At 42.8% G+C, this 26990-nt stretch overlaps 1 protein-coding gene across 3 annotated transcripts in view; it reads left to right on the forward strand.

Moving 5' to 3' along the window:
- Positions 1 to 26990, forward strand: part of VRK2 (VRK serine/threonine kinase 2) — an 83470-nt gene that overhangs the window by 46299 nt on the left and 10181 nt on the right. For all 3 annotated transcript variants that reach the window (XM_032792659.2, XM_032792660.2, XM_075064430.1), the window contains 2 exons: positions 4404 to 4462; positions 14107 to 14288. In XM_032792659.2, coding sequence (XP_032648550.1) covers positions 4404 to 4462; positions 14107 to 14288 — 241 coding nt within the window. The remainder of the gene's footprint in view (positions 1 to 4403; positions 4463 to 14106; positions 14289 to 26990) is intronic.

Genomic DNA, 26990 nt, shown 5'->3' on the forward strand with positions numbered 1-26990 from the left:
AAAATCCCACCTTCTGTTGCCTCTTAATTTGATGGCAGCTACTGACAGCCTTAAAGGACAGGCTCTGCCGTGTTTGTCTCTACTGGTGTGGAGGGCAGGTCTTGGGGCATAATGTAGCCAGTTCATTCAGTGCTTCACAGATTCACATGCCCATCCCACGGTTGTACAGGGATCATAGCAGAATGCTGGCTTTAGTTATGGCTCATATGAAGCCACTCTGTACGAAACCACCCGGTTGGATGAGGACCTGATGGGTTTATCCTCTTTTTGATTCTCTGAGCAAAGCCCTTGTACTCTGCCTTTATGAATTTAGGGGCAAATCCTGTACCTGAAGCTCTGGTAGGTCCTTTGTGGTTTCTCCGAACAAAGGAGATTCAGGATTTTGAGGTAGAAGGGCAATTTCAGGTGGGACATGCACCTGTTCCACAAGGCTCAACTTTGCGGTAACTCCCTGGACTATAGTCTGCTGCAGTGCAGATAATCCCGTCTTCTCCCATGTGGATGCATTATGACTGTAGATGCTGTTGTAATAGTGACTATGCAGCTACACTGATGAGATCCCCCTCCATCTATCACCACAAACCAGTTACCGGGGCTTGGTGCTATGGCCCCTAAGAATTAACTGAAAGTGTTTTGTTTTGTTTTGTTTTTTGTTTTTTAAAAAGAGAACTGGGCCCCCGCAGGAATATAGGTTTTTTTACCTGCGGCTAAACTGAGCTGTTGGCTCACCCAGAGCAAGGAGCAATGCATAGCAGCACCAACCCAGGAGGAGCAGTGGGGAGAAATTGACTCAGGCTTGGTCTACAGTAGAAAATTAGATTGGTTTAAACTATGTTGGTTGGGTGTGAAAAATTCACATCCCTCAGTGGTGTAGTTAAGCCAACCTAAGTCCCTTGTAGCATGGCCAGCAGTAGAGGTTAGCAAGCAAGGCAGTTGCCAGGGCCCCGCAAAGCTAAATTACATCATATCTACAGATTTCAGAGTAGCAGCCGTGTTAGTCTGTATCCGCAAAAAGAACGGGAGTACTTGTGGCACCTTAGAGACTAAGAAATTTATTTCAGCATGAGCTTTTGTGAACTACAGCTCACTTCTTCAGATGCATAGAATGGAACACACAGACAAGAGATATTTATACATACAGAGAGCATGAAAAGGTGAAAGTATGCATACCAACAGGAAGAGTCTAATCAATTGAGATGAGCTATCATCAGCAGGAGAAAAAATACTTTTGAAGTGATAATTAAGATGACCCATAGAAGGTGTGAGGAGAACTTAGCATAGGGAAATAGATTCAATTAGTTTAATGACCCAACCATTCCCAGTCTCTGTTTAGGCCTGAGTTAATTGTATCTAATTTGCATATTAATTCGAGTTCAGCAGTCTCTCTTTGGATCTGTTTTGAAGTTCTTTGTTGCACAAATTGGGCCACTCAAGTCTCTCATCGAGTGGTGAGAGAGGTGAAGTGTTCTCCCACGGATTTTGAATGGTTATGATCCTGATGTCAGCGTTTGTGTCCATTGTATTCTTTGGCGTAGGGACTGTCCCGGGTTGGCCAATGTAACATGGCAGAGGGCATTGCCGGCAACATTGAGCATACGTATCACGTTGGTAGATGTGCAGGTGAACGGTCTTGAGGGTGGGCTGATTGTGATGAGGTCCTGGATGATGGTCTACGTGAATAGCTATGGGACAGAGCTGCATCCGGGCTTTGTTGCAAGGATTGTTTCCTGGGTTAGTGTTATGTTGTAATGGTGTGGATTGCTGGCGAGTATTTGCGTCAGACTGGGAGTTTCTATAAGCGAGGACGCCTTCTCCAAGATCCTGAGAGAGGAGGGATACGGTTAAGTAGGTGTAGATCTTGATGATGCACTGGAGGAGTTGTAGTGGGGGCTTGAGAGAGATGGCTATGGGCGTTCTGTTATTTTCTTTGTTGGGCCTTCCTGTAGTAGAAGTTTCTGGGTACTCTGGCTCTGGTCAATTGTTTTCACTTCAGCATAGTATTGTAGTTTTAAAAGAAGCTTGGTAGAGGATCTTGTGTAAGTTTTCTCTGGTGAGGGATTTGAGCAAATACGGTTGATCTAGAGCTTGCTGTAGACAATGGATCGGTGTGTGTCCTGGATGGAAGCTGGAGGCATGTAGTAGTAATACGTGGCTCTGGTTCCGGTATAATAGGTGTGTTTATGTGACCAATCGCTTTATAGCACAGTAGGTCTAGGAAATGGACGCTTGTGTGGATGGTCTAAGCTGAGGTTGATGTGGATGAAAATTGTTAAAATCACGTGATATTCCTCGAGGGTTCTTTTCCATGAATCCAAGATGATGTGAAAGATGTCATCAATGGTGCGCAAGTAGAGGCAGTAGGCGAACAAGAGCTAAGGAAGCCGTTGTTCAAGTCAGCCATAAGTGTTGGCATACTGTGGGCCATGCAGGTACCCATAGCAGTGCACTGACTGTGAAGGTATATATTGTCCCCAAATGTGAAATAGTATGTTGGTGAGAGGACAAAAAGTCACACAAGTTCAACCACCAGGTTGGTCCGTGATATTATCGGTGATCACTATTCCTGATGGCTTGGAGTCCATTTTGTGTGAATTTGGTTGAGGGCCTCTCACATCCCATAGTGGCCGAGATGGTGTTTTTCTGAAAGATCACGGATGGATTTATTTCCTCAGGAAGTAGTGGGTCTCGAACAGATAGCTGGGAGCGAACATAGGGTCCTGAGGAGAGAGTCCACAAGCAGAACAATCCTGCCTGTAAGGTGCCAATACTGTGAGATGATGGGTGCGTCCCCCCAGGGAGGATTTCCAGGTTTATGGAATCTTGGGTACGCAAATTTAGAAACACCTGGTGGGGTATTAGCATGTGCCTGACAGATCTGTTCCTGGGCTTTCTCAGGGCAGTTTTTGAGCAATGGTGTAGTTTTTTGGTAAATCATAATGGGATCATGAGTGGTAATGCCTGAGAATGGGAAGTTAGAGAGCTACCTAGGCAGCCTCTTGTCATATTCCGACTATTCATGATGACGAAGCACTGCTTGCACCTTTTTGATTATGCAACCACACACCCATACAACATAAACACAAGCCCAGGAATCTTATCCTGCAACAAAGGCCCGATGCCAGCTCCGTCACATTCTATCAAGTGGTACACCTCACTAGCGACCTAATGCACACAGCACGCGCCACAAGGGCTCGTTCACCTGCACATCACCAATCGGATATAGCCAATCATTGCCGGCAATGCTCCTGCCATGTACATTGGCCAAACCGACAAGCTCTACCAGCAAAGAATACATGGACCACATCTGACATCAGGATCATAACATTCAAAAACCAGTGGCGAGAACACTTCAGCCTCTCTAGCCACTTCAGTGAGAGACTTGAAAGTGCATCTTGCAAACAAAAGAACTTCAGAAACAGACTCCAAGAGAGACTGGCTGAACTCGAATAATTGCAAGATAGTATCAATTAACTCAGGCCTAACAGAGACTGGGAATGGTTGGGTCATTACAAGATGTATCTATTCCTATGTTGAAGTTCTCCTCACACCTTCTATGGTGTCATACTTAATTACATTGCAAAAGTATTTTTTCTCCTGCTGATGATGAGCTCTTTCCAGTGATTATACCTTTACCTGTTGGTATGCATACTTCCACCTTTTCATGTTCTCTGTATGTATAAATATCTACTGTCTGTGTGTTCCATTCTATGCATCCGAAGAAGTGAGCTATAGCTCACGAAAGCTCATGCTGAAATAAATTTCTTAGTCTCTAAGGTGCCACAAGTACTGCTGTTCTTTTTATCATATCTACAGAGTCACTGTGGAGAAATGTAATCTGAGTGTTACGGTAATTTAATCTCTAAAAGTGAAAATAAATCACTCTAAAGCAGAGGTTTTCAAATTGTGGGGTGCACCCCCCTAAGAGGACACAGAGGGGCAAGCAGTGACACCAGGTGGCTCGGGCTTCGGCTTTGGCCCTGGGAAGCAGGGTGGAGGCCCACTCCTTAAGCAGATCTGGTGCTAAATGATTAGAGAAAGCCAGGCAAAACTGTTCCCAACTTTCAAAACACAAAAATTAATCTTTGGGGTGAGAGCAAAGTGAGAAATTTCATCCCAAGGTATATTTATTTACTCCCAGAACATGTATAAGCCCCTGCAAAGAGGCTTGATGTGAAGATGCGTCCCCGGTTATAACTGGTTTTGCTTAAATCTCCAGTCTCTAGGTGGTTAAAAATAGGTATCTGGTAGGTAGAGATTTTGTTTGAAGAGGAGTCTTTTTAAGTGTTAGTTATCCTTGAGATCTCCTCCTTTTGCAATTGAGTTTTACTGTATCCAGAATTCCAAGTGAAGGATCACCTCCTAAAAATTCACATTTCACCTGTTGCATTCTTGTTTTGTTTCAGACTGAAGGACGAGCTCCCAGATTCAGTGATGAAGTGGGGTCCGGCTGGAAGCAGTTGCTGTAAGCGTGATTAGAGCATATAGTGTGTATTTTATCATTCCGTCTTAGTCTGTTTATTAGAATGAAGCTTTTAAATATTTTTATAACTTTTGGGCAAAAAGACAATAAGAAGAAAGTAAACAAAAGGAACCCTGAAATTTAATATTTTAAATTAAATTACCAATTCCACTCCCTCTAAGGCAAGCATGATTTAATGCAGCATTATCCCCTTATAGCCGTGATCCTGCAAATTGTAGTGTGTGGGCCCAGCAGTCCACCTGTGGGTACCTCTTTGAAATTATACCCACATACTAAACTTTGCAGGACTGGGGCCTTGAGCATAAATATTTGACCAGAGATCAGAATGAGCTTGAGTTTGACCATCAGGATCAGACTGGTAAGCAAGAGGAGACCAGGCAGTATCTTCTGAGTAGCTCACAGCTGTCAGACACCCCTCAATATAGTGTGTGTGCGTGCGTGCGTGTGTGTGTGTGTGCATTCGACCGTGTTCTCCCCCACCAAGCCAGCCACTCAGAAGATACTTTTTTTTTTTTTTTAAGTTTTCCTATAGTTGCCATTAATGTTCCCAGTCTTTCATGACTTAGATTAAATTTCATGAAAAACTTCCTAACTGTAAAAACAGCAGGACAATGGAACAGTCTGCCTCAGGAGGTTGTGGAAGCTTCTTCAGTGGAGGTTTTCAAAAAGGAGATTGGAACTGAGTTGGATGGTTTAGACACAACAAATCCTGTATCTTGGTAGGGGATTAGACTAGATGGATCCTTGTGATCCTACTTCCCTCTGCATTTCCTTGTCGTGTTTCACATATACATTTTTTTCCGTCCCACTTTACTCTTTCAATCTCTCCATTCTGCTCTTCTTCACCTCTCAATTCCTTGCTCATCCTCAATTTTTGTTTTCTTCTTTCCCTTATTAGTTCTCTCTCTACTCATCACTCTTTTCCCTTTTCTCCCCACCCGCTACCTCCATTGTCTCCCCTCCCCTTTCTTTCCCTCTCCCCACCTAAAATTCTCTAGAATTCTCCCTTTCCTCTGCCCTACTGCAAATCTCCCTAGTTCCAACCCTATGAAACCAAAACAGACAGGGGCTGGCCCCTTCCATGGAATGCAAGGCTGGCTGCCATTTCTTCACTCCTAGTGCATGCTAAGTTGTCCATACCTAGAGATCTAGGAGGTGGAGCAGCCAGATAACAGGTGTTGTTCTGTTCCCTTTGCAAGAGGCCAAAGAAGGGGTGCCTCCCATGATGCAGAGCTTGCCAGATGTGTGAAGAATTTCATCCCTTTTAAGACGGCAAGAGCAGGGTCCACTTCAAATTAAATTTTATGCTAATCTTAACGCTGTATTTGACAGGTAGATGCTACAATGATTGATACCCTAATAATACTTTAGATCGGCTGCCTAGAGATATGAAAATGCTATGGACAGCAGCTTCTTCTGTCTTGTACTCCTCCCGAGCTCGAATGGAGGCGCTTCCATTCAGACACAGAGAGGGGATGATACAGTGGCATTGGTGCTAGTCCCTTCCGCACCTCCCAGCTTAGGGTCCCCGTTGCTTACAGAACAAAAATGTCCAGGGCCTTCATGCCAGTATTAAAAATGTTTTTTAGTAGCAGAAGGTAAAAAAATCTCACCCTTGTATAGCCCCCATCGCTGAGCAGCATGGAGCACCTCACAATCTTTAATGTATCCTCATAGCAGCCCTGTGAGGTAAGGATGTGCTATTACCCCATTTTTACAGATAGGTGTGATCTGCAAAATAGTCTGCTGTGGGGCTCTCTCAATTCTTCTAGTGAAGTTGTTCTACTTCAATTAAATAGTTGAATAAATATTTTTGGTCAGAGAATTAGAATAATTCTGTAGCCTAGTGGCAGGGGCACTCATTTGAATGGCGGCAGATCCCTGTTGAAATCCCTTCTTCATGAGAAGGGGGGAGTTTCCCACATTCTGGGTGACTACCCTAGCTCCTGGGTTATAAGGGAAGTCTGTGTGAGCTTGCCTGAGGGCCCTGAAACACACCTACTTGATTGGGACCCACATGTCACTTAGGTGGAAGAACTTCTATCTTCCATCAATTAGTGGATTGCTAAGAAGAGATAGGCACTTCCCTGCAGCCCAGACTTAAATGCTAAATTGTGTGAGCTTAGCACATACCTCTTTCATCTCCACCTCCCATTGGCTAGTTGAGCTGGCTGTCTGCCTAGTGTGCTGGCTTTGTGCATTGCATTCTAAGGCACCTGTCTTTCCCCTTTTATTGTATGGTAGCCGAGGTGCCTGACTCAGGCTTTCTGGATCACAATGATGCTACTGTGATTTTCCAGGGATTTAGAAGTTAGATGCAGTGTCAGTCAGCACTGCAACATTTAAGTCCTTTTGTGGATCTGGGCCCAAGAGACAGAGGCCAAGATCCACAAAGGTATTTAGTGTAATGAGTTATCTATGGGTTTCTTGAGTGCTCTCTGAGCCTGAGAAGTGCTGCTGAGCCATCCCTTAGCCTAATTACCTGAGGCTTCATATTAATCAGGATTCAGCCAATCCATAGGGACAGGTCTAACCAGATGACCCCAATACTCAGGATATAAGCTCCCAGTGAGAGTAGCTACTCCAGTCTGCTCAGCATTGCTACCACACTGGGAGTATCCGCTGCCACTTGGTAGTTCTGACAGACTGCTTCAGCTCCTTAGAGTTGAGTTCTCTAACGAGGCCCCCTCTTCTGCCCACATGTAGCCTGGCAGCCTCAGACTGTTGCCTGCTGCACCTAGTGTCCCAACTGTACATGAGGTGAATTACAGCCAGCTTCTGTGTGAGGATTGTGTTGCCACTAGCAATTTAATGGATGCTGAATTTGCTAAAGTTCCAGTGCACAGGAAGCGCACCCTTGATCTAGTGTAAATGGTCAATGGTAGCATGCTGTCCTGTGAAATCATGCCTCTCCAGGTTGAAATCCAAGATTTTCTAGAGACTCTGCAGTCAGCAAACTTTCTGATCATGCTTGGTATTCCCTGGCTGTCAACGCATGATCCACACATCTTACGGAAGATGCTTGAGGTACAATTTGAGTTGTTCTACTATCAACAGTTGTGTCTAGTTAAATCAGGGGCCAAGGAAACAAGGACCAGCACTGAGAAGTCCACTGCCTTTTGTGCCCAGCAGATTATTAATCTCTGCAAAATATCAAGAATTTGCTGATATTTTACACCTGCATAGACTCAACAATTGCTCCATTGGTCTCAAACTAAGAACTAAAATTCCATTTGGTTGGATTTACTCCTCATCAGACTCAGAACTCAGAGCCCTACAAGAATGCCTTGATGATAGTCTTGCAAAGATATCCATCCATCCCCACCTCCCACTAGGACCCAATTTTGTTTGTGTGCCTTGAACAGAACCTTGTATGTTTCGCTTTTTGATCAATGAGATATTCGAAAGGATAGGTTCTGCCAAGGTATTTACCAAGCTTGATCTTCACGGGGTTTACAGTTAGCCCATATTCGGGATGAAAACCGCATTTTGCAGTCCATATTGCCATTTTGAATATCTGGTTATGCCTGTTGTTCTCTCCACTACCCCAGTCACATTCCAGCACTTTGTCGATAACATTTTGAGAGATGTTTTAGACTAGTTCATGGCAATCCACCGAGATGATGTCCTCATCTCAAGTCAAAACCTTTCTGATTGTCTGATATTTGAGCACCTCCAAGCAAGTGGCCTGTATGGAAAACCTGAGAAGTGTGAGTTTGATCACTCTTCTGATGAAATAGATATGGACCCCCAGAGATTGTCCATGATTGTAGACTAGACAGCCCCAAGGAATGACCACAATGTCCAGTGCTTCCTGCGGTTTGACAGTTTTTAACTGAAGATTAATTCAAGGACTTTTTGAAGGTGGTGAACCCAATTACCCAACTGCTCTGGAAGAACACCACATTTACTTGGATGCAGGAAGCCTAACCTCCTTTGATCTATTAAAGGAAGCATTTACATCGGCACTTCGGTGTTGGCCACTTCATTGTCAAAGTGAATGCCTCTGATTATGCGATCAGAGCAGTGTTGTCACAGCAGCGTGGTCCCCAATACATGCTCCAACCTTGCGCATTTTATTCTGAGCAACTGATGCCCATAGAACAAAACTATGAAATCTGTGACAAAGAACTACTCTTCTAACTCTATGATTCCATGCAGATCCTGGATGCCAGAATTCTCCAAAGAAAGTTCATGTACCTTGTTGATTAGGAGGGTTATGGTCCAGCTGATCATTTGTGGAAGCCAGCTGAAAAAATACATGCACTCAATCAGCTTAGAGAATTCCATCAGTTGTACACCAATAAGCCTGGTCAGATCATCTCTGGTAGGCATCTTTTTGGGTAGGGGGAGTAAGTAATCAATAATCTCTGAGCCTGATATTACTTGAGGGTTCCATGTCAGTCAACCAGAGCTCAGCCAGTCCACAGGCACAGGTCTAATCACGTGACCTCAAAGCCAGGTATATAGGCTCCCACTGAGAGCAGCCACTACACTTGCTCAATGTCACTATTTCACCAGGAGTATCCCTTGATGCTTAGTAGTTCTGATAGACTGTTTCAGCCCCAGCCTGTGCCTGCTCGAGCCTCATTCCAACCCCATTCTTCATTCCTGCCCTGACTTATTCCTGAAATAAATGGAAGTTAGGAGCTTAAACATCTTTGTGGATCTGGGCCTAAATGACTTGTCTGAAGTCGCACACAAGTCTCTGGCAGAACAGGGAATTAAACCCAGGTATCTGAAGTCCTAGGCTAGTGCTTTAACCACTAGAACATCCTGAGCTATGCACTTAGCCAAAATTCAGGGTCTGTATATTGTTTCCATTAGGGGAAGAAATTGATTAGAGACCATTATTTCTTTGATGTTATTGCTGTTTTACAAGAATCTACATAGTTCTGTTTCCTGAAACACAGGAGGAATCAAACAGGGTATATTTTCTGTGTTCACAGTTTCAAGCCTCTTTCACCAGCACTTAACCCCAAAGCTCTCTTCTTTTCTTAGCTTTTTCTGAGGGTAATGCTACCAGTGCTTCTGTTGCACTGTCTGGTACTTATTTGCTTTCTCACTCCACTTCTCTGGCCCTTTCTTTAAAGGTTTAGAAACCAAACATGTTTGAAGTTCAAAGTATATGCATTTATTCATGTTTCTTTTGTATCTACATTTCTTAATGTTTCATTGTAAGTATAACATTTTGTCTAGAGAGAAATTTAGGATTTGTGCTCTTAGCAAACTTTCACCTGCATGCTCTTTGCAGTTACTGCAGTAAAAGTACAGAAAACCCATATTACTCAGAGTGTAATGTGCTTTATTTAATATATAAATAATAGTACAATTAGAGCTAAAAATGCATGTGCTTGGTAAATGTAGTGGAGTTGCGTGCATTGAGGCTGATTTTCGTCTCCCTGATGTCAGTGTAACTCTAAGGCTACGTCTACACTACAGGATAATTCCGAATTACATTAAACCGGTTTTATAAAACAGATATTATAAATTCGATTTCACACGGCCACACTAGGCACAGTAATTCGGTGGTGTGTGTCCATGGTCCGAGGCTAGTGTTGATTTCTGGAGCGTTGCATTGTGGGTAGCTATTCCATAGCTATCCCATAGTTCCCGCAGTCTCCCCTGCCCCTTGGAATTCTGGGTTGAATCATTGTCGTGGGTGGTTCTGGGTAAATGTCGTCAGTCATTCCTTCCTATTCTTTCCCTTTTCTTTCACGTGTTGGGGGGTGGGGGGGAGATAACTGAGGAGCTATTCCTGAACCTACGCGGACAATGTTGTTTGATCCTACAGGCACTGGAGCTCAGCCAAGAATGCAAATAGTTTTCGAGAATGCTGTGACTGTGGATAGCTGAGTCCTCAGTACCCCTCCCTCCATTAGCGTCCATTTGAGTCTTGGCTTGCGTACCCCTTGTCACGCAGCACTGTGTAGCCTGGAGCATTTTTTTCAAACGCTTGCATTTTGTCTTCTGTAATGGAGCCTCTGTGAAAAGATTTTCTTCCCCATATCGTCAATCCACTATGCTCCCGTACGCGTCCATGGCTTAGAGCTCATTTTCGGATTTGGGACTGCATCACCGCCTTGCTGATCAGAGCTCCATGCTGGGTCAAACAGGAATGTAATTCGTATCAGAGAAGCACAGCTGCTCCGTGTCAGTATTCACAGGGGGTGCCCCTGCAACAACCCCACCCGTTGCTTCCCTCTCCCCAACCTTCCTGGGCTACCGTGGCAGTGTCCCGCCCATTTGTGTCATGAAGTTATAAAGAATGCAGGAATAAGAAACACTGAGTTTTTAGTGACATAAAATGAGGGGGAGGCAGCCTCCCGGTGCTATGATAGTCCAGGCAGGACATTAAGCGGTGGAGGGGAGAGGAGCCCAGCATGCTGCACTGCTATGATAGTCCAGGCAGTACAGAATCTTTTCTTTACACAGGAAAGGGAGGGGGCTGATTGAAGCTCAGCCCCCAGTTGCTATGATGAAGACGGTTACCAGCCGTTCTGTACCATCTACTGGGAGTGACCAGGAATCATCCTTTCTATTTTTAGCCAGGCCCCCCCCCCCGGCTGGCCTCATCTCAGGCCAACATGTTAGATATTGAAGCATCTCATTGGGCTGGGTTCATAAGGACCAGTTACCAGTCCTATTGCACCGTCTGCCACCGGAGAGGGGAGAGGAGCGGATACTGCGCTTCACTGCTGCAGCATCGCGTCTACCAGCAGCATTCAGTAGACATAGGGTGACATTGAAAGAAGTCAAGAAATGATTTCTTTCCCTTTTCTTTCACGTGGGGGGGGGGGGGGAAGTAAACTGAGGAGCTATTCCCTGAACCACGCCGGACAATGTGTTTGACCCTACAGGCACTGGGAGCTCAGCAAGAATGCAAATAGTTTTTCGGAGACTGCTGTGGACTGTGGGATAGCTGGAGTCCTCAGTACCCCTCCCTCCTCCCTCCATGAGCGTCCATTTGAGTCTCTGGCTTCCCGTTACGCTTGTCACGCAGCACTGTGTAGCCTGGAGATTTTTTTTTCAAACGCTTTGGCATTTTGTCTTCTGTAACGGAGCTCTGATAGAACAGATTTGTCTCCCCATACAGCGATCAGATCCACTATCTCCCGTACGGTCCATGCTGGAGCTCTTTTTGGATTTGGGACTGCATCGCCCCCTGTGCTGATCAGAGCTCCATGCTGGGCAAACAGGAAAATATAATTCAAAAGTTCGCGGGGCTTTTCCTGTTTACCTGCCCACTGCGTCCAAGTTCAGATTGCTGTCCAGAGCGGTCAGTGGTGCACTGTGGGATACCTCCCGGAGGCCAATAATGTCGATTTCCGTCCACACTAACAGTATTCTGAAGTAATACTATCAATTTTAGCATTACTCCTTTCGTTTTGTAGGAGTACAGAAATCAATTTAAAGGGCTCTTTAAATCGATTTAAAGAGCACTGTAGTGTGGACAGGTACAGCGTTAAATCGATTTAACAGCGTAGTGTGGACCAGGCCTAATAGTTCAGCAGAGTTACTCTTGCTGTACAGCGGTATGACTGAAAGAAGAATCAAACCCACTACATTTCAAGGTGCATCTGTTCTAGGGTTTTGATTCTTTAGTTGGTAACAATTAGTATTAAACAATTGTCTTATTTCTTTGCAATTCTCTGTATTCTAGTGTATACTGTACTAACTTAGGATATTCTCCAATATTCACTGAATTCAACCTTAATGCGAGATCAAGTCCTTAATTTACAGATAATCCTGTAAAAATTGTAGCTTGCAGGTTTGCTTATGCAAAAAGTGAGATAGTGAGGAGAAGCTGTACTGCATTTGTGCACTCCGACTGGACAATCCTAGAATTATGACCAAGTCAGCCTCTAGCGTTGTTGTAGATGTCCTGCTTTGACAAGATTTTCTTGCTTTATGTTAACGTGATAGAAGTATAAGACTAAAACATAGCTTTATAAATGATGGAATGGTTTAAAATATGTTCCCGTTTCCTTCCCTCATTATCCATAAAACAAAAATCAAGCAGATGACTTAGCTGAAAATCAAGCCCTTATTATCTATGTCCTGCCATTTTTTGGGTGCACCTGGTAGCACAGAGACCTAGATCTAACTCCTTTGCAATGCAAGCCAGGTAGGTACACATCTGAGTGCTACCAATTCCACCCGGAACTTACTGATGCACAATCCATTGGAGTTGCAAAATTGTAGGCTACATTGAGTCCCAGCTACAAATCAGGCCATTAGACCTGTTGAGTTCAACATGAAATCTTTTGTTTAGGCTACAAAGACAAATATCTCTGATTGTCAAAGCTGTTCTAACCGCTAAGAGAACTGTGCAAAAGCCAACTGCTAGCACTAGGTCCTCCTGGAACCAGTTTCTTCGTGTAAATGCGATGAACTTAATTTTTTGACTTTAATAAAGGAAATTATCCCTGTCCCTACATGACAGACTTGTGCCTAGTAATTGCCTGTGACATTTTAGCCACATGCAATCCAGGTTGTTAGGAAGCAGTGAATGTGTTAAGGAATATGGGTGCTGTTAGTATGGAAATGTAAGCAGCAGGTCTACAAAAGGTTTTATTGCTTAGCATTTTATGAGTTTGAAGTAGCTAATGAATGTGTGGCTTGGCTAGTTCTGTATTTTCTTCACAGAAACAGTGTAAAGGTAACCCAAACAGGAAGCTCTCGGTATAAGACAAACAATGGCCTTTGTGGGGCATGGTAGGGTGGGTAGTCATGAGGCATTTGTTCATACTGTTCTTTTCCCCACAGAATTCCCAAACTTAATGTGTATTATATGACATTGGAATTGTGTATAAAGTGAATAAAATACTTCACTTTAAAACTTAGCTTCCCCTTCTCCTCCTCCTACAGTGTTGTATACATGCAGTGGATCTGTTTTAACGTCTTTTACCTTGGGGATCAGAAGAGATGAATGTCAATACATACTGCAGTTTAGTTTTAGGATTATACTAAAATAATTGCAAGAAAAGTTACCCAACTGTAGTACTCTGACACTCCTGAAGGCATCTTCACACCTCCAGAGATATTAGCTGGTGATGGTGGTAAAATAATGTTACTGCTGGGTTGTATTATTAAGACCTATTTCCAACAAAACCAACCACTATCTAGTGACTTATAGGATATTTGCATAATGCAGGGATTGTCAAGACCCTGTAAATCAAAGCATTTTGCTTTCCCAGTAGGTGTTCAAATTATAAAATGTCTGCAAATTAGCATTCAGTATACATAGCAACAGCATTTCAAAGGTCCTGTTATGATCCAAATAACAAGAAAATCCTTCTAGTTGCCAAATTATCAGCATCTTTGGACTAAAAAGAGACACAGTAGTAGTAGCTTTTAGTGCTAGTTAGTGTGGTTTTGTGCAACAATCGTAACATAATGAACATCATAGGGGATGGCAAGTTGATCAAAGTCTAGTCTTTCCTTTTCCCATCCCAAGAAGAAAAACTCTTTGTATTTTGATAGTTCTTTGTTGTGGCTATTGCCTTTTGGTTCTGTTGTATCTTGGTTGTCATTCCCATGATTTTTGTCATCTTGGATTTAAAACTTTTTCAAAGTTATTGGTCCACATCAAATAAAATTCACTTTTAAAATATACTCCACAGGTGAAATAGCTAAGTTTTTAGCATGTGTTTATGGTTTAACTTATGAGGAAAAGCCAAAGTATCAAGTGCTAAAGAAAATCCTGGTAGATGGACTGAAATCAAGTGGAACTTTTTACGATGGCCCTCTGGAATTTTCCACTGCTGGATGTGCACTAAATCTGTGTGTTTCTAAAGATCTGAAAGTAAGTAACACAATTCCTTGCAGTTCAGATTATTTTGTGAAACCTGTTTGATGATTGGTTTTTTTTTTTTCCTTTTGCACGAGATGAAGTAGTTTAAGCTCTAAAAATGAAACTGACACAGCAATTGTTTTGCTTTAAATACATCACATTTGTTAATTCCTGTTTCCCCTGGCTTTGCTAAAAAGTGGGATGTCAACCCTTAAGGAGGAAAAACTGTCATGGGTCCTTTTGACCTCCAGCCTCTCACTTCAAAGTAGTATGTCTGTGGAGAATCATTTACTTTCAGGATAATGGGGAAGTCAAGGACTTTGTTCACTAACATCTTGAAGACAAGCTTGAATGCCAAGTTTTTCTTTCTGGCCAGATTAAAAGCAAAGTTGTCTTGATCAGTGAAAGCATTTAATTCATTTTCTGTCCTTCAATTTTTTTTTGTCCTTTGTCATTGCATTCTTACAGCCACCAAACTGAAGGGGATATTTCATCCTTGGATTTAAGTAGTTTATTTGTACGTGGTGCTGCATAGTGCTTTTTAGCACCCAGATTTAAAGTTTACAGCTATCATGTTATATATTTCCCCCCTGTATTTTAAGTCTGAAACTATACAGTTAATAAAATCTTTAAGTTTAATAAATTTAGATTGATGTAATTAGAAGCCTTACTGGACCTAATATGAAATGTCAGCCCCATGATATCTCTGCCTTGCAACTGCCCATATGCAAAAGCCCTAATTCTTCTCTGATGCGTGTGCAAATAAGGCAAGGTCAGGGTATCATTCATTTTTAATATTTCTTGTGAACTTTAGACCATCAGAAGTGTACATGAGCCAAGAATGCAGGATGCAAACTAATGTGACTGATAGGCTGCTAGATGAATGGTGATTCAAGTATCAGAGCACAGATGGTTCTGATTTGCTGAGTTTTGTAGCTGCTGCAACTGAAGACATAAAATATCCTTCTAGTCATAAATTAGCTCTTTGGAAGCAAAACCTTGGCACCAGAGCTTTACAACCTTCAATTAGTAGGGAAAGAAGTATTTGATTGACTGTGGTATTGACATCTGCAGGCCTGCATAGTAATCATTCCTAATAGACGAGAATATCTGTTTGAGGGGGTTTTGCATGGCTAATTAACTACCAGTGAGAATATGTAATTTTTTCATGATCTCCTGATTGTCACCTTTCTCTCATGATACAATTACATTTTATTGTAGCAAGTGACTCACAAACCAATTGTCAGCACTATTTACGTATTGCAGAAGGCAGAACAAAAGTTCATGTTTAATAAAAAGCCACTGTATTTTGATCTTGGTAATTACAGAGACTTATTTTAGCAGTTTTATTGACTTTTGTGTTTTTATCATTTTTACAATAAAACAAAGCTATTTCGGTGACAGTATTTCCCTTGCAATAATGGTCACCAATTAATCTACACTAATTTGAGTATCTTATTTCATTTTTGTAGTTGGATAGTTTTCTAAACTTAATTGAAATATAAAAGTTTTTAAAAAAAGGCATCTCCTTTACAGATGTGTGTTTAGATCTCTGCTTCACCAGAATCTTACATTTTTACATATTAGACATTGAATAGTAAAGCCAAACTATGGTTCTTTATGCGTTCTTTTCATATGTGTACACAGCAAAATGCAGACCCCTTCTCTTCATAGAATGGAAGCTGGACCAATGATGTGAAGCTTACACTTTTGTCCTGTCAGCTGTAAGCAGACATTCAGTAATTAATTGCAATAGGAAGAAGAGTGGGTCAGAGGAAAATCAGATGTATAAAGATCAAAAAATATTATCTTAGTGAAAACTTGTATATGATGGGAAACCAAAGCAACATCAGATTCAAGACAGAAGGCATTCTGGGAAAGATACTTCAATGTGTTATTTCTCAAGTTTTTGTTCCCTATGTTCCTAATTCGGTTTACGTTATAAATCAGCAGTTTTTCTGTAAATGTAAGTTTGTGTTACTGTAAAAAAACCTGAACAGTCAGATGCTAGATGCATGAAGATTTGCTTTGCAAATCAAAGCAACTGGCCTGCATAAGGGGTTTTCAGGTTTTGTTTTTAACTTTTTCCTTCAGCTGAAAGTACAAAATCTATTATTCAGTTTTATACTTAGCCTAAAACTTTGATACTGAAGTAGAATGAAAGATGTTGCTGAACTTGTTCTGATTGTGAGATTGAAGAGTTCTTACAGCACTTGCTATTTGCAAGTGCACAACCCCATTACAAGTCCATAAATGAGAAGTGTCAATTATCAGTGCTGCTGTTCCTTGGACACAGGCAGAATTCTCTGAATGGTCAATAACAAGGTCAGAGACAGGGCTGTACTGTTTGCAGATGACTTGATCTTAGTACCTATCATCACTTAAATTTTCAGAGGGATGTCACATGTCTCCTGCCTTGCCTCTTTGAAAAATACGCATGCTTGTGTCACCTCAAACTAGAGCTCTTCTTTCCTCAAGGGTATTTCTCTAGCAAGATAGATATAGATATATAATGTAATCTAATTTACTGAAAAATGGACATAAAACAGATTTATTTTCTGAATGGTTAAATGGAGGTTTATGGTATTGCCCATGAAGTTTAAGAAATGTTTTAGTTTACCAAATCTAGGTTACCATTTGTGTGAGAACAGAGAATACAAGCAGAGGACGTAAGATTTTCAGAAAACTAGGTTTTAACCTACAGTTGCTGGGGCTGACTGGTTGTATTGTAACGTGGGGGTGGGGGGGAGGGGAAGAGATAAGAGAGACATCCCATTTGGGGAAGATTAGGAGATTTTGGGGTGTGTGCTCCTGGAGGGGCCAGGGCTGATGCATTCTGGCTGCACTGCTGACTGTGGAATGCCTTAAAAAGCAATGTATTGCTCATTGCCCTCAGCCCATCTATCTCCTCCTTCCTTTCAATTCCTGCAATCTTACCTTCTCTGCATTTTCAGCCCTTTTACACTTCTACTCTTACTCACCACAAACCTCTCTCCTCCCATTAAAAACCAACATAAAACGTACTACTAATTGGAGTAATTCAATAACTATAAAGCATATACAACCTGTCAGTGTAACAACCTTCTCTGAGGATTGTCAGTAACGCTTCATTCTTGAGAATTTGCCTGCACACTCCACACCAAATCCAGAATTCTCTAGAAACCTGTTTTGGGGTCACAAGAACCCTGCCTTGAGCCATGCAGTGCTCCATGTGAGACTGTATAAGTAGAAGTGACCCTTCACTTCCTTCCAGCTGGAACTTTGTGAGGTCCGCTATGATAGCTCTATAGCCATTTTCTCTTACGCCCAATTCAAGATAGCTGTTGGAAGCAGCTAGTTTTTTTTTAGCATTAGATAATTTTTAGTCTCATTTGGAAATGTGAAGTGCCCAGTTGGTGCTTGCTGAAATGTGTGTGACTGAATCAGTATTGCCTGGAGGCCCTGAGAGCATCCTGGGAAGACCAAGAGCCAGAACCTGTTCCAGTTTCTTTACACCATACTGCCTCTAGAGGTCTTGAAGTCTAAAGCCAAAGAACTTGTTATCTTTGTTCTATGCTATTCTTTTTCAATAGCCAGGGACAGAGAGGAAGCACGACCATGCCATAAATTATTAATCCTGCTTGCTCGTACTATATTTGGAGGAAAAAAATCTAGAGGTAATGGTGCTGTTCCAGGGAGTCCTTGTCACTGACAAGAATCATATCCCAGGTGCCAAAGGTTAAATGGCTGACTTGGCTGCTGAGGTGGGCCATAGGGCTGCTGTAAAGTCAACTGGCTGCAGCAGATCAGTAGTGACAAAATTTAGAGAAAGAAAAATTAACATGTAACTGGATTTCATAAGGGACGACTGTAAATACAGATCCACAACCTCTGTCCCCGCTTCTTGGGAATGTATATTGGATTGTGATATGTGGAAGAAACTGAGGATGTAATGAGCCACAGTCCCAACCTTACTTGGAGAATTCTGTGACTTCAGGCAAAGTTGGCACAGTCCCCAGCAGTCAGAGCTTTCTAGACAGTTCCATATAGGGTCCAGCCACATGGATCTATACTGAAGCTACTCAAACTCCTGTTACAGTTGAATAGCTTGTCATTTTTCATTAAGATAGACACCTATCCAAGACTCTGCATGTCCTAACATCATTACAAGATTAATGCTAGTGAGATTTTATTTATCATTTAACAGAAACTCAGCCATCCAGGCACTTACAGAATCTCTTTCATTCATTATAGGAAGCATACCCTCAGCCCTCCCTGGAAAAAAATAAAAACAAAACACTTTACAGATGGCTTTTGCAGAATGTCCACTTGGTCACCAAATTCTGTTATTTCAGACAAGTTGGGGAGCAATTTAAGAGTCTTGAGCATACAAAGAGAACATGCTGCCAGCTCTACTCTCTTAGGCAGGTGATCCAACTAAGGTGTCCTTACTGATTGCAGCTGTGGCGATATGATACAGGGAGGGGATGCCATTGAGGGCTTTATAGGTGTGACATACCAGACCAGTGGGGTCTGTGTCACCTATGCCTTACAATGCCTTGCTGAAGTAGCTCCCATCTGGGCTGGTCACAAACAGCTTTCCAGCATGCAGACCACACCCTGAGTGTCTCTGTGTAACTGCAGCCTGCCAGCCACATTTGGGTTACACTCTGGCTCTCACTAGCCTTGGTTATATTGCAGTCCCTAGTCCCAGATGTCCCCCAGAAATATATGTCCTGTTACTGCCCAGCCCTCTCCTAGACAGTTCAAATATTTTAAGTTCGTTATTCCTTTCAAGGAATAATATGCCAGTTTAAACTGAAGTGTCTGAATAACTATTTGAGATAAACACATTGGATTAGATAAAACAGTAAAACAAGTTGTTTAACTACAAAGAGATTTTAAGAGAGTACAAATAATGAGGCATAAAAGTCAGAAATGGTTACAAGAAAAATAATCACATGCTCCAGCAGATTACTGACCAAACTCTCAGGTCAGGACTCCTCCCTTAAGTGCAATGAATCCTTCCTTTGTCTCTTCAGATGCAGTGAATGTGATGGGCCGGAGGAGAAAGAGAACGGTCCCGTGGGGTGTTCCTCCTTTTTATAGTTTCAGTACCCCTCTTGAAAAAATGTTTCCAGCAGTGCATTAGGAGACAAAAAGTCTATTTGGAAGAATGGCCCCTGCTGGCTTTTTCTTAGTTGTTTTAGCTTCCTTTGTCCTCCCTTCCTGCTTGGTGACTCTGTTTACTGCTTAAATGCAAATTAAGCAAAGCACACACTCCTTTGTTCAGGACAGACCTGTTTGCCAGCTTCAGTTCGGGCAAGGCTGTGGGGTTGGAACATGTTAATAACAGAGAGGAGAATCTTATAACTTCACATGTGGTGTTCCCACGAGTTTTACCAGGACAATACTGACCAGTAAATTATGAGTTTAAGTGATACCGTATGAGGCATACTTTGTACAAAGATTATTGCAATAGACTATAGGGTGAATACAGGGGTGTATTCTATCACAATAGGTCATAACCAACAACTTAAACTCTCCCTAGAGATCCATAGGCAGCCAGTGCAGAGGCCAAAGCACTGGTGTCATGTGCTCCCAGCAAGGTGCCCCATTCTCAATAAGTGAGCAGCTGTATTCTGCACCAGCTGTAGTCTCTGAATAGTTTTAAGGGAGAGCACATTTCAGTAGACTAATCTTGAGGTAACAAGCATGGATAACAGTGGCACTGTTTGCAACTAAACGATCACACTCTTACCCAGATGCAGCTGGTTGTAAAATGATTGGGTTAATGCTGTAAAGATTGTCAAAGGCAGGGAGGGATTTAAAGTCGCCCCTAACTTGAAATCCCTAGTAAGTAATGGTGGATGTACATGCTCAAAGGAACTGATACTGTATCTGCCATCTCCAGCTGCTTGCTCCATACCACCTCACCTCAGTCTTGTCTGGGCTGAGCTTCAGCCAGCTTGTTCTCATCTATACACTGGCTGAGGCACTGAACCACCTTGTTCAAGTCAGCGACAGGCATACAGTGTCATCAGCTGACTGAGAATACTGCATTCCATGCCTCCTTACTCTTATTAATCTTATCCTTGTCCTCCCTTTTCCTTCCATCTCTATTATCTTAGAATGGATAATTGGGATAGAAGCCATGTCTATTTGCTTTCTATACTCCTGGGCATCCAATAAATATTTTTAGCTCTCCCAGATCTACCTGGGATGCTAGGGTTATGGCTGAATAGCCTGAGCATAATCAGAGGTCCTATCCGATAGATTTAAGGTAATACACTACTTTATTTTTTTTTGACATGCACAAAACATGATACACTTCATTTAGGTGGGGTAAAGTTTTTCAGAAATTAAGTCCCATTTGAAAAGTGGATTGGGCACTTGGGAGCTGAACTAGTGAACTTCAAAGAGAGACTAAGGGCTTGTCTACACTTGCAGGTGTGCAGCGCTGGGAGTTACAGCTGTCTTCGTACAGGGAAAGCGCTGCAGTTTGGCCACGCTGACAGCTACCAGCGCTGCAGTGTGGCCACATTTGCAGCGCTGTTGGGAGTGGTCCATTGTGGGCAGCTATCCCACAGAGCACCTCGTCCCATTTTGGCGCCGTGGCTTGTGGAAGGGGAACGGAAGGGTGCGGGTCATTCCGCTTCCATTCCCAACGCCCTGTGGTGCATGCTTCACATCCCAGCAGTCACTGTTTCCGTCCACGTTTGGCACCATTGTGAGTCTCCAATGGTTTCTTCGGCAGCGCCAATTTCTGTGGGAAATGGAGCCCGAGCTGCTGAGGACTTGGCTGATGAGGTGCGCCAGCACATCACATTTCACAGATATTGAAGCTATCGCTTCCAGCTCCAAGTGAAAGTTGACAGCGGGAGTGACCGACAACTGTAAGTCACTCGCGACGTCCCAAAGGACGTCGAGTATTGAGAGCAATTGCTTGTGGCATTAACGGAGATATGCTCAGCAGCGTGTCGAGAATGCTGCATTTGGCTCGGAGAGCAACAAGCACTAGTGGTGGTCACATTCGCATGGCAGTCTGGGATGAATCAAGGAGCACAGTCGGTACTCTATGCAGAATCTGATTATCCGCTGTAAACACTGAAACAGCCAGTCCCAACATCGCATCACATTTCATGGTGGACCTCACGTAGGGAGTACGGCTGCCCCCCCACCCTGCCGCGCCAGACAAGGACATGACAGATATCAGAAGCGGGCCCTTGCCACGTGGAAAAGGCGGGACTAATATGCACAGTCTGGAGACCTCTAGCACGCTCTCAAACACACCAGGATCAGTGATCAGATCAGAAAACGTGAATAGAGAAAAGCGTCGTATCACGAGTGGAGATCGGTTTCGATGTGCACTGCAAGTTTGCAGGCCATTGCCTTCTCCTGCCATATGGGAAGACGCTAGTCCCCGTATCGCATCCTGCTAAAAGAACATGACTCGCGTGAGGCGGCACGAGTCGTTGCTCAAGGAACATGTCGTGGACGGCTGGAGCGCACAAAAGTGAGTTGTGGTCCCTAGCAACGGGCAAACCCTGAGGTGGAAGGCGAGGCGATTAAGATCGTTGCGATGCCTGGTTACGTCCTAAAGTTATCTCGGCAGCGAATTACGCCTTGCACTATAGCATCTGGCCCGATGTTCTACAACATAAAGGAGCATAAATGTACTGAACCTGTCTGCGGGCACCCAGTGCTTGAATATGGATCTCTAACCGTGGGGTTTCAATGTGAGAGACCATTTGAGCGACAGAGACGCCTGGAAAGGGCTGCATGCATGCACGCACTTATACTCCCGCGGATCTGCGCTTATCTTTGACGAATGGGCTCACAGGCCTGGGACTTGTCTAGATTCACAGCGCTTTCTTTATTATATGTGTGCGAGCACTAACCTGGACAATGTACTGCTACTAAGTAAGTTGGCTTTGCTGTCAGAGGGAATGATGGGTCCGGCCGAGGTGTATACCCAGCTACCCATCCCTGTTCTGTACAGCAGGTTAGGACCGTCAAGATCTCTTGGGCTTTCATATATCACATAAACAGGCGACGAAATGCCTTTTGTGGTACACTGCCTGTGTCCTTTTAATGCTTGTGCAACATAGGTGTTTATGCACCCGGTGGTGTGCAAATGGTCTTCCCCAAACTGCACGTGTTCTTGTAATTCGTGGATGTGTTTAAGGGGGAGGGAAGTGAACTAGTTACGATTTTTGCAGCGAGAGAAAAATAGAGCACCCATCTGGTGGGTCTTTTTCCTCTCTCATCAACATACATCAAGTGAGAGCCCATTTAGGAAGGGGGGACCGCCCCAATCCCCCCCCTGATTACGTACCTACTTTTGGGTGAAGTTTGCAGTAGGAGAATGCTCACCTGTCCCCTCTCGGCCCTATGCGCGCCGTTGCAGCAGTCTCCCCTCCCGCTGCTGGCTAAGCTGCTCAACGCAGGAGACCTGCATCCTGAATTCCTGTGTAGCGTTGGTTGCCCCTCCCCGTACCCAGTCATCCGCTGGAGTGGGGACACAGGGAGCCTATCTGTGCTGTTGCTTGCCTGGGGGCTCATGAGTGGGTGTTGGAGGGCGCTAATACTGAACAACCTTCAGCCTCCTGAGAACTCAGCTTAAAAGAGACGTGCAACGACATACTCAGACACGTAAACATCTTTTCACACACCTCCACTCTTCTCTTTCACTATACAGAGTCGCTCTGACACTGTAAACACAACACAGCTGTTGTTACTTGGGACTACATCTGTCAAAATGCACAATGCAATTATTTCGTAACAGATAAATCTTTCAAAGTTCTAAGGAATTACGTAATGTTATTTCTGACTGGTGTGTCATTTCATAATTTTATTTCTATATGTTAATTTAATTCTTTGAAATGTCAATCTAAAAGGCCTAACCTGTCCTGGATGGAGTAATTATTATTACTTTTATAACATAATTGTGTTGTTGTTCATTTTTAAAATGGTACAATCAATAACAGTATCCTTCTAAATGAAATTTAGCCTTGTAATCACCTTAGCATGCCAGTTTTAAAAAAAATAGCTAGTAAACACATAACTTAAACACTGTGCAGCTGTTGGCTATTTCAAATTGTAAGATGTTGCTTTAATCTGTAAAATACTTATAAATTCATAACAAAAATAAATATGGCCAAGTCTGATACTGTAATGAGAATCAAAATGTTAGTGAGCATCACAATACATAAACCTGTGATTGTGTAAAACATACAGGCCAAAAATAAATAATACATTTCCATCTAATAAAAGAGAAACCTAGAATCATAGAATTATGTTAAATATAATAAAAAATGTTTTTAGTGGAATGAAAAACAGTGAGATTAAAATAAAGTATATAAGGGCAGTAATAGGTGTTCGTGTTAGAAATAGCAGATTTATTTATTTCTACAAAGATGAAACAAATATCAAACTAGGCTTCTGATATCTGTCCAATAATCCAAAACTGGTATCTCAGGCTTTAGGAATACGGCTATATTATCCCTCCTGATTGTTCAAATTTTACATATGAATTAAAATATGGCTTTAAATGGAGTTTTATAGTATTTTCCCTTCCCTTATATAGGAATAAGATAGTGCTCCCTGTCAGTTAATTTCTAAGTAATCGGCAACAAAACTACATTGGGTGTCTGAAAGTAGCCCCTGGAATCTATGGTTAATAGTTGCCCGCCCCCACTCAAGTGTGTGCCTGGACATGAATCCATCATTTTAAAAAACTCAAAACTATAAGGTCCCCCCCTCCTTAAAAATCTGCGTCTTTTCCGTTTTTTAATTTGTGAACCCTTAACAATGCTTGTGAATGGAACTATACAAATGAAATACCGTATATTTCGTTAAAGACTGCTCTTATATGGGTCACTGTTATGAGGAGCTGCACATTTGCCAGGATTTTTTACTAATAAGATGCCATTGTTAGTAGGCACAGTTTATCCATATAATGCGCAAAGATAATGATCATGTTCAAGAACTTGTGCAGACTGTACAAAGGGCGTAAGGGCAGGAGCTTCTTTACAATCCTTTGTTGTCCCCCAATGTGAGAAACTTTTGAAGAGATTGGCAAGGCGATTACCGCGACGTTATAGACCACTCAATGGGCTATTCCAATAGGCATGCAATGCAGCAGCCAACGCTGAGAAAGGTCTTGCTCACATCCTCACTGTACAGTTGCATGTCCTCTCCTGAACTAGAGCATTATCGCCAATTGCCGTGGAAATAAAAGTCTAATAGTGCGGCACTTCAGCTGACTAAGCCGTCAGATCTAAATTAAACAACTTGGTGTCCTCTTCCTTTCATGGCTAACGAATGAATCCTTTCATACCAACAGAGTCTAATCCAGCGTTAGCTAGCAGAGGCGGGTAAGCGCCAGTCTGTCTTACGGGTCCTTCTCTGTCCTTAGTTGTGTCAGGCTGTCAGAAAAAGGATTCTTAAGCTTGTCCCCAAGAACTTCCACGCTGGCTACGCATGACACGTACAGACAACCTAGGTACGTGAAGGGGGTTATATCTTCCTAGCAGCGGTGTCTCCTCCCACCCCGTAACGTGATACCGCTCAGCCAACATACACTTATTCCATAAGCCCACCGCCCCACCAGCTATTGCACCTAACTATTATTCCCCGCGCTCTGAGGAACCTGTCTCTCTCACGCTTCTCGTGTGTTCCATAGTATAGTTTATGTCTGTATCTGTAATTAATGCAGCCTGCATGCATCTCGAGTAGGGGAAGGAGGTAGGGTTTTCTTACTACAGGCCGTCCAAGAGCTATCTTCCGCGAGATATAAATTTCCTATGTAGTTCTCTCTAATTGTAGGAATGCCACGAACCCAACATTTATCTTTATTATGGTGTTGAACTTCGTATACAATTCAATATAATACTAGCGTCGTGTCGTGGTGATGGTGATGATGATGAGGTGTAACACTCCAGAGACCCTAGACAGGAGCAGGGGTCTGTATTTCTTGCTAGGTGCGTGATCCAGCCAACACACAACATCGTATACTTTCCCCAAGAGGGAACTAAGAACAGAATAAGAGGAAAGGAGTACGCCAATCAATTGATGATCAAGACCTACATGCACGCTTGACAAAGTTTTCGGAGAGAAAGGATCAGACGAGTTCCAGTGTTACTTTCTTCCTCTTTCAAGTTTGATGCTATGAGAACACCTCAATTAGTTCTCAACTCAGTAGGGACTTTCTTTGACCTTTTGTGGTTGTTTGCTCCCTGAACTTTCTCACTTTTGAGGTCTTCAGGTTTGATACTCCCAAAATGGACAGTAATCTGTAGTGAATTCTCAACAGGTTTTCCCATTCAAAACACTAGACTGGACGCCGATATGCTTCCTCCAATGGTTCTGTTTGTGAACCTTACCATTCGTTATCTGTGCACCTGCATTATGTTCTGCAGCACATGTGTGATGAACCCCCATACTAGGTGAGTCTTCCATTATTTCCTCATGACTGCTTGTTCATGAAAACCCATCATTGCTGCGTGGTGCACAACCTCTTGAGTTCCGTTCGTGCATTTCTTCTTCCCATCATGGTCAGAATCCCCTCTTCCCGACATGGGACGAACACCTCAGGAACATACGAAGAAGATCTGCCCATAAATAACAACAAATAAAACGGTGAAAAAAATAGTAATCTAGATCCAATTCATAACATTTTTCAAGACCTTTAGAAAATGCGTGTCTCGCACAGCTCATTGTGGAGCTGACATTGAACATTTATTGTTCTCCACATCTTAGCACCCTAGTTTGATCTTATAGGCTCGAACGAACAACTTCAAGCTGAGTGTATGACATGACAAAAGCCTTGCCCAATTGTGTCTCTCCATGTGCTTTGAGGCGTTAGGGACTGAAGGATGTCCAAACTCATTTCAAGCTACACTTTGAAGAGCTATCCATTAGACTAATTAACCTTCTCACAATTCCCAGTGGGGTTGGCGGTGGTAAGGGCATGGGGTCACCTGGGAGGTAAAATTGCTACTCTTGTAATTGGATTGTAATGCTAACCACGCACACGGCTAAACGGACATCCCTGTCTGTACCTGGTGGAACATAAACACTGGCTCCCTCTTTCTGCATGAATAGTGCAAATTACTTTAAAAAAAAATAGTAGAAGGTATATGGGAGAGGTGTACAACCTTTCATTACTGACCCACAGAGCTGGCCAGGTATAGTGCCAAGGGTGGGAAATGTTATAATCCTAATTCAGATGATGTCTACATTGTGTTGGAGTCAGATATAGCTGATTTTTGCACCCATATTTTTGACACCATTAGTCACATTCAAAATAGCATCTTTACCCTCCTGAACTGATTGACTTTAATTAGACCACTCCTGGAGTAAGATACTCTCCAATATGAAGTAAGAGCATCAGAATATGGCCCCTTATTTATTTATTTATGTATTTTATTTATGTATTTATTTATTTAGTATATTTTAGGCTGGATTGTGAAGCCCTTATTCACATTAGTGAATGGGCAGTACTCCCACACTACTAGTCTTCACTTGTACTGTTTGTAACAAGCTTACCAATAGGAGTAAGACAATGAGAAAAGTAAAAAATAGGTCATTAATACAGCGTTCATGCCCCGCTCTTCATGGCCCTTTTCCTTCTAAATCCTTATGGGGTTCTTCTGACCTTCAGCTGAAAGAAGGAATACTCTCATATTACACAGTCCTTTTTAATAAGTGTCTCCTTTTGGTCCCTCAGTT

The sequence above is a fragment of the Chelonoidis abingdonii genome, chromosome 3, assembly GCF_003597395.2.
Source record: "Chelonoidis abingdonii isolate Lonesome George chromosome 3, CheloAbing_2.0, whole genome shotgun sequence".
Lineage (NCBI taxonomy): Eukaryota > Metazoa > Chordata > Testudines > Testudinidae > Chelonoidis > Chelonoidis abingdonii.